The sequence below is a fragment of the Camelina sativa genome, chromosome 2, assembly GCF_000633955.1.
Source record: "Camelina sativa cultivar DH55 chromosome 2, Cs, whole genome shotgun sequence".
NCBI classification, from domain to species: Eukaryota; Viridiplantae; Streptophyta; class Magnoliopsida; order Brassicales; family Brassicaceae; genus Camelina; species Camelina sativa.
This window is the reverse complement of record NC_025686.1, coordinates 21,817,004-21,824,689: the sequence shown is the minus strand read 5'-3', so window position 1 is coordinate 21,824,689 and position 7,686 is coordinate 21,817,004. Positions and strand designations below refer to the sequence as shown.

The 7,686-nt window shown below is 37.9% G+C and overlaps 1 protein-coding gene across 1 annotated transcript; it reads right to left on the bottom strand.

The window, feature by feature from the left end:
- LOC104755356 lies at nucleotides 3,072-7,187 on the bottom strand. The gene is made up of 7 exons (XM_010477720.1): nucleotides 6,051-7,187; nucleotides 5,690-5,960; nucleotides 5,214-5,435; nucleotides 5,045-5,160; nucleotides 4,866-4,958; nucleotides 3,368-4,749; nucleotides 3,072-3,231 (listed from the first exon to the last, which is right to left on the bottom strand). The coding sequence occupies exons 1-7, from the start codon at nucleotides 7,185-7,187 to the stop codon at nucleotides 3,072-3,074; spliced, it is 3,381 nt and encodes a 1,126-aa protein (XP_010476022.1).

The window sequence follows — 7,686 nt, the reverse complement described above, 5'->3', positions numbered from 1 at the left end:
AAACTCTTTTTAAAGACACCTCACGCTCTCTCTAAGTTCTTAGCTCTTTTCTTTTCTTAAAGACTACAACTTAGTAGCTAGGTTAACTTTCTCTTGTTTGTGCTAAAGCTTTCAATCAGCCTTTGCACCCTATTTATAGAACTAGGCCTATGCCATACAATAGGCAAACTACCTATTCTAATCCTAATAGGAATTGGACAATTTCCTTTTTCTTTATGTTTTAGGAAATTTCCCTCTTTCTTCATGTTTACATTCCTATTGTAAACATGAAGCTCTTTGTCCTTCTAGAAGCTTCTTGTGCCTTCTAATCTTGTGTAAGTCTTCCAGTTTGTTAATGGCCGACATAAACATCCTGATGCTCCGTTCTTGTATCAGTACTCTGTTCTTCTGAAGTAGTTCACCCTTTTGAACAAATGCCGCATCTTCAATCTCCCCCTTTTTAACTTTGTGCTTCTCAAGCATAAGAATTTTGGTTTAGATATAAAACAAATATCTTTGAACCAGAGTCAACCGTTCAAAACATAAACCAAAACGATCATCAAACCATAGTCAAACATTCAAACATAATGAACCAAAATGAGCACCAAAAATCGAAAGTTTTAATGAAAACACAAAGCTCCCCCAGAATCTTAGACTCCCCCAGAATCTCAGACCAGCTAGACTCCCCCAGAATCTCAGACCAGCTCCTTCTCCTTCTCCACCTGCTTGAGAAAACAATAGTTAAAAACAACTCAAATCATCTTGGAAAGTGGATGATTCTGTATGAGCCTCTGTACTACTTCTGTAAGTCTCTGTAGAGCTTGTGCTGTATCGACCAAAGCTGCATATGAACTCTCCTTATCTTCTTGACCAAACTGTGGCACATGAACGCTACCCAACTGAATTAACTCATAAGTCGAAGAAGTTCCCTCATCTGTTTGTCTTCGAATTGGTGTAGGATGTCCATCCTCAGGAAGCAAGTTGTGCTTAACCGCATAAGCATATCCAGTTCGAATATCTTTAGTGTAGAACTTAGCTGCAACTGCTTACTCTGCATTTGACCACTCAAGCGGACCATCCTGAATCTTAAGTGCTTCGAAGATTGTTCTTGGAAAAATCACACACCTAGTAGAATCATTCCAGCTCATATCCATAATTTGATCATAGATCAGCTGTCCGAGATCAAAACGAATACCCTGAATCAGCTTGTACACAATTTGAGCACGTTTGACTGATGGGTGATTCCTATGAACAGATGGAACCCAATTATATGCCACAAACATCAAAGAGTTGCAACCTCTCCTGGAAGATCCCTAACTTTCAACTTCGACCAAGGCAACTTATGCTAATGTCAAGAAATCAAGATTAAACGCCTCATTAATAATCCTAGTAGAGAATTCATACCAATGACCCCTAACAAATACTCGAATACCATCTTTGGCTTTCTCATCCGGCAGATTAGCATAAAATTCACAAACCACCTCCTTGACATATATTGGTATAAATCTTGTACTGACATATGTAGTCCTAAATCCATAATCTTATCAAATATCCCAAATTCATCAGGTTGTGGAAAAATCCAGTTGTCTCTCAGCTAAAAACTTCCTCTTCATAAATTGTGAGTACCTTGCTTGAGCGGCTCGTGATACAAACACATCGGACCAAAACTCTCCTTTTGCACGAACACTCTTTCCACTCATTGCTGCACTTTTAGATCGCTTGGCCGTAGAAGTAGACCCTTGCTTTATCTTCCTCTTTTTAACTGTATGACGCTCAATCTGCTCTTGTATAGAGATATCCTCAAATCCGAAATCCTCAGTGCTCGAAGCAACTCCTTTCCCCTTATCTTTACTGCTGATTTCTTCTTCCTCATCGTTAGAGATTTCTTCATCAACAATAGCTGGTTCCGATTTGTCTTTTGCGGAATCTTTAACTCTCACCGAAACGGATTGAACATCACCACTTGATTCACCAACTAAATGAAGTCGATCCTCATCACTACTCGATTCATCAACTAGATGAGGTCGATGAAAACCACCATCATCTCGAGTCACCTTTGACTTCCTTCCTCCTTTCACCATACCTTGTCGAGTTGCTCTCACCATTTTTTTTTCTATTCGATCTGTCGATACAACCAAGGTTAATTAACCACAAGTTTTTTTATATACTCCTTTCCTTTTCGATACAACCAAAGTCATCACCCATCATACCTTTAAACCTAAACATTAAAACCCATTTAAACCACAAATAAACCGGTTAAAATAACACATTGATTCAATCACTCTTAAAACCCAGAACTTCCTTATACTCGTTCTCGACCAGCTTCAATAAAAATCATATCTCACACACCCCAATTGAATTTCTCAATGTTGAAAATCGATTAAAATCTAATGTCTTTGTGAATACATCTGCTAGTTGATCTTCAGTATCAACATGCTCAATCAGAACTTGCTTTCTCTCAACCAGTTCTCTGATAAAGTGATGTCTCACATCAATGTGCTTGGTTCTTGAGTGTTGAACTGGATTATTAGAAATATCAATCGCACTTTGGTTATCACAATACACTTATAGAACTCCTAAATCCATACCATAATCTGCTGACATCTGTTTCATCCATAACAATTGAGTACAACAACTCCCCATTGCTATATACTCGGACTCAGCTGTAGACATAGAAACCGAATTTTGTTTCTTGCTTAACCATGCAATGAGATTATTTCCCAAAAAGAAACATCCTCCACTAGTACTTTTTCGATCTGTCACACTCCCTGCATAGTCTGCATCATAATATCCAACTAAGCGTTTATTTGATCCTTTAGAATACCAAATCCCAAAATAAACAGTCCATTTTCACATGTTTTATAATCCGTTTAACAGCTTCAAGGTGTGATTCTTTTGGGTTTGACTGATACCTAGCACACATACCCACACTGAAACACAAATAAGGCCTACTAGCAGTAAGATATAGTAAACTACCAATCATCCCTCTGTACTGCTTGACATCCACATCCTCACCATCAATATCTTTTGACAGTTTTAATGAAGTACTCATAGATATCTTGGCTTCTTTACACTTGTCCATCTGAAACTTCTTAAGAAGTTGTCTTGCATAAGTACTTTGTGAAATAAAAAATCCCTTGATCAGACTGTATAATCTTCAATCCAAGAAAGTATTTGAGTTCGCCAACCATACTCATTTCAAACTCTTGTGTCATATTACTCACAAAACCATCCACCAGCTTCTTAGATGTACTACCAAAGATAATATCATCAACATAAATTTGAAACATCATGATAACATCATCTTGTTCTAAAGATAAACAAGGTTTTGTCAACACTTCCTCGAGTATAGCCCTTCTCCATAAGAAAACTGGTCAGCCTTCCATACCAAGCCCTTGGAGCTTGTTTTAACTCATAAAGAGTTTTCTTTAATTTATAGACATAATCTGGCTTAACTGGATCCTCAAACCCCTTGCGTTGTTCAACATACACTTCCTCCTGTAAGATCCCATTCAAGAAAGCACTCTTGACATCCATCTGGAAAACTTTAAAGTTTAGAATACAAGCCATCCCTATAAACAGTCTAATTGACTCAAGTCTTGCTACTGGTGCAAAGGTTTCTTCGAAGTCCACTCCTTCAATCCGTCTATATCCTTGTGCTACCAATCTAGCCTTATTGTGAACCACAACACCACTTTCATCGATTTTATTCTTAAAAATCCATTTGGTACCAATGATATTTACATCTATTGGTCTCCGAACCAGCTCCCAAACATCATTCCGCTCAAACTGTTCAAGTTCTTCTTCCATGGCAATAATCCAAAAATCATCTTCAATAGCTTTTACATGGTTCTTTGGTTCAATCATTGACAGAAAACACTCATAGAAAACCGTCTCTAAAGTTGTAAAGTAACTTGTCATCTTTTGGAAATCTATTTTAACTCCTCTAGTCTTCATCTTCTCATTCAGATCTCCAATGACATCAGATGCTGAGTGATTTTTATGAACAAGTTGTAACCCTTCTGACTTTGAAACAGAAGCTTCTACTTCAGACTCATCATTTCGTGTTTTAGTAGCAATTTCTGGTTCTGTATCACTGTCCGAATCATCATCGTTTCCCACTGAACCTGACCTATCATCAAACACTACATTCACTGACTCCATAATAACACCAGTACGTTTGTCATACACCCTGAATGATGTACTACTCTCTGCATATCCAAGAAACATGCCATCATCACTTCTGGAATCGAATTTCCCAAGATAATCCTTGTCATTTAAGATATAACATTTGCAGCCAAAAACATGAAAGTAGCTCAGGTTCGGTGTTTTGCCTTTCCACAGCTCATAAGGTGTCTTAGTCGTATTTATTCGCACATATACCCTGTTAATTATGTAACATGCGGTATTTAAAGCTTCAGCCCAGAACTTCTTAGGAACCTGATTTTCATGAATCATTGCCCTTGCCATTTCCTGAAGAGTTCTATTCTTCATCTCTACAACTTCGTTTTGTTGTGGAGTTCTTGGTGCTGAATACTGATGTGCGATCCCATGTTGATCACAGAAATCCTTCATAGCCTCATTTTGAAATTCTCCACCATAATCACTCCTTATCTGTTTTATTCCTCCTCTTTCATTAAGTAGTTGTAAGGCCAAGATTTTGAAACTGTCTACAGTATCAGACTTCTCTCGAATAAATCGAACCCAAGTATACCTGGAATAATCATCAACCAACACAAACACATATTTCTTTCCCGCTAGACTTTCAACCTGCATTGGTCCCATCAAATCCATGTGAGTTAGATCCAGAACTGATTTTGACTGAACATCTGGAACCTTTTGTGCTGAATTTTGACCTGTTTTCCATGGTTACATGTACCGCACACCATATTGTCTTCCCCTTTTAGCTTTGGTACCCCTCGCACTATCTCTTTATTCACAAGAGTAGTAAGATTCATTGTATTCATATGTCCAAGTCGCTGATGCCAGAGATCAATGCTAGCCTTAACACTGTAACACTTGATTGACTCTTTTCCCACATGTAACAATTATTTCCAGATCTTACACCATATAACTTGACATTTCCTGCTTCATCCAAAGCTTTGCAATCAACTTTTGTGAACAGCACCGACAATCCTTCGTCACAAAGTTGACTAATACTTATCAAATTAGCTCTCAGCCCTGAATTAGATAGACATTCACAAGTTGTGGAAGCTCAACATCACACGTTGTACCCTTGCCTTGTATAAAACCATGACTCCCATCTCCAAAAGTTATTGTACCTCCTTTCAGTTTCTTGATATTTTGTAGATTACTCTTGGTTCCAATCATATGCCTTGAGCACCCACTATCAAAGAACCAAGGCTCTGAGTCATCTTGTTCCTCAGTAATCATGGCCATACTACATCTGAATCCTGATCCAGAAGCCACTTTTAATTCCTCGATCTCATCCCCTCCTATAACCACATAAAGAGCTTGAAACTTATTGTTTTATAGATCATTTTTCTTCATCCATACTTGTCTTCTAACTCCCTTCCAGAAAAATCTTCCTTGACGCTTTAGAGCACACACTTTTTCCCAAAACTTGTAACAATATCGTTTGTAGTGCCCAATCTTCCCACAAAAATAACATCCCAAAAACTCTTTAGAAACACTTGTAGTTGTTTCCTTCTCATAATGATATGTTCCAGCAGACACAAACTTGGTTAACTGTGGTTTTGCTCCTCTGTTATCTTTATATCCCAGTCTTTATGAGTCTTCTCAGTTCTCCCATAGCTCAAGATTTTATCAAGTTGCTTTGTGCCTGCAAACATATGAATCTTCCTATATTGCTGATCCAACTGCGATTGCAATTCTGTGGTTTTTTCTTTCTCTTTACACAGCTCCTCTTCAAATTTGTCTGCTTTTGCAGATAAAACCAACTTTTTTCTCATCAAATCCAGCGAATCTTTAGCAATCTTTTTCTCATCTTCCAATTCATTCTGCAAGGCTATGACAAGTGTCTCAAGTCAAAGTTCTTCTTTTATCAGTCCTTGATTCTCTTTTCCTAGAGTAATAAGTGTGTCTCTCACTTCTTTGTAACTCGGAACAATATCAAGAATCTCCTCTCCTTCTGATTCTGAATCAGTCACTTCCTCCCCGTTCTCAAATTCAGTGATTCCCACCATTGCCACTAAATTTATGAGCACTTCTTCGTTGCTGCTATCATCATCTGAATCATCTTCAATACTAATCATAGATTTTTCTTTCTTAGATTTAGAATTACTTATACACATATCATGTGTATGTCCAGTACCTTTGCAGGTTGTGCACTTGGCCTCTCGTAGCTTGCTCGTTGGACATTCTCGAATAAAATGTCCATATCCTTTACATTCATGGCACTGCATATCAGCCTTTCTGTCTTCACTTGTCTTTTTGAATGAACCAGTCTTCTTTTGGCCTTGACCTTGTTCTATCCTTCTCAGAGCTCGATCAAACCTTCGTACCAGCAGACCTACAGCATCCTCCTCTCCTTGATCAGTTGTATCTTTGCTTACTGCTAAAGCTATCCCTTTTGGTTTCTTAATTCCATTCAGCTCCATCTCATGTGCTTGTAGCATTCCAACCACTTCACCATAGGTAAGGCTGTCTAAGTCATGTGATACAGTTAAGGCTGTCTTATACCCCATGAACCTTGACGGAAGGCATCTTAGAAATTTTTTGACTAACTTCTGATCTTTATAGGTTTTACCTAAGGTTAAGGCCTCTTGTGCTAGAGCACTCAGCTTATAACTGAAATCCAAAATTGATTCATGATCCTCCATCCTTAGATTCTCAAATCTCGATGCTAACATATCTTTTCTTGAGCTCTGCACTTTGGTGGTGCCTTCATAATGGATCTGAAGGATGACCCATGCTTCTTTTGCTGTTTTGCAACCCTGAATCAAATCGAACTGTTTTCTCCCAACACTGCAATGAATAGCGGTTAATGCTCTTGAGTTATACTTCGATTTCCTTTGTTCTTCATCAGTCCATTCTGACTCAGGTTTGGGTATTCGCTTGCCTGATTCATCCTTGATCGTAGGCTCCTCCCACTTTTCCAGAACAGTTTTCCAAGCAAGACGATCAATACCTCCTATTATGGATTTGATCCTTGACTTCCAAAATCCATAGTTTCCATCATCCAAGATAACTTTATTGTTGTTGATCAGATCTCCGTAGCTCTCCATCTTGCCGCAGAATCTCACCCGTAATATTTCGAACAAGTGCTGCTCTGATACCAATTGAAAGTGTGAGAACTTATGATCTGAACAATAAAACAATGATTTCTTTAAACTCTCTTTTGATTAATAGAAAATCTGTTTACAATTTTGTTCTAAACAATTTTCTAATCTCTCAAAACTCTCTTTAAAGACACCTCACGCTCCCTCTAAGTTCTTAGCTTTTTTCTTTTCTTAAAGACTAAAACTTAGTAGCTAGGTTAACTTTCTCCTGTTTGTGCTAAAGCTTTCAATCAGCCTTTGCACCCTATTTATAGAACTAGGCCTATGCCATACAATAGGCAAACTACCTATTCTAATCCTAATAGGAATTGGACAATTTTTTTTTTCTTTATATTTTAGTAAATTTCCCTCTTTCTTCATGTTTTAGTAAATTTCCCTCTTTCTTCATGTTTACATTCCTATTGTAAACATGAAGCTCTTTGTCCTTCTAGAAGCTTCTTGCGCC

Coding starts and splice junctions, on each gene's coding strand:
- LOC104755356 (XM_010477720.1), bottom strand. CDS start 7,187: ATGGAGAGCTACGGAGATCTGATCAACAACAATAAAGTTATCTTGGAT. Junction 5,961..6,050: donor TTGTTCCGAGTTACAAAGAA/GTGAGAGACACA, acceptor ATAGCCTTGCAG/AATGAATTGGAAGATGAGAA. Junction 3,232..3,367: donor AAACAAGCTCCAAGGGCTTG/GTATGGAAGGCT, acceptor TATCTTTGGTAG/TACATCTAAGAAGCTGGTGG.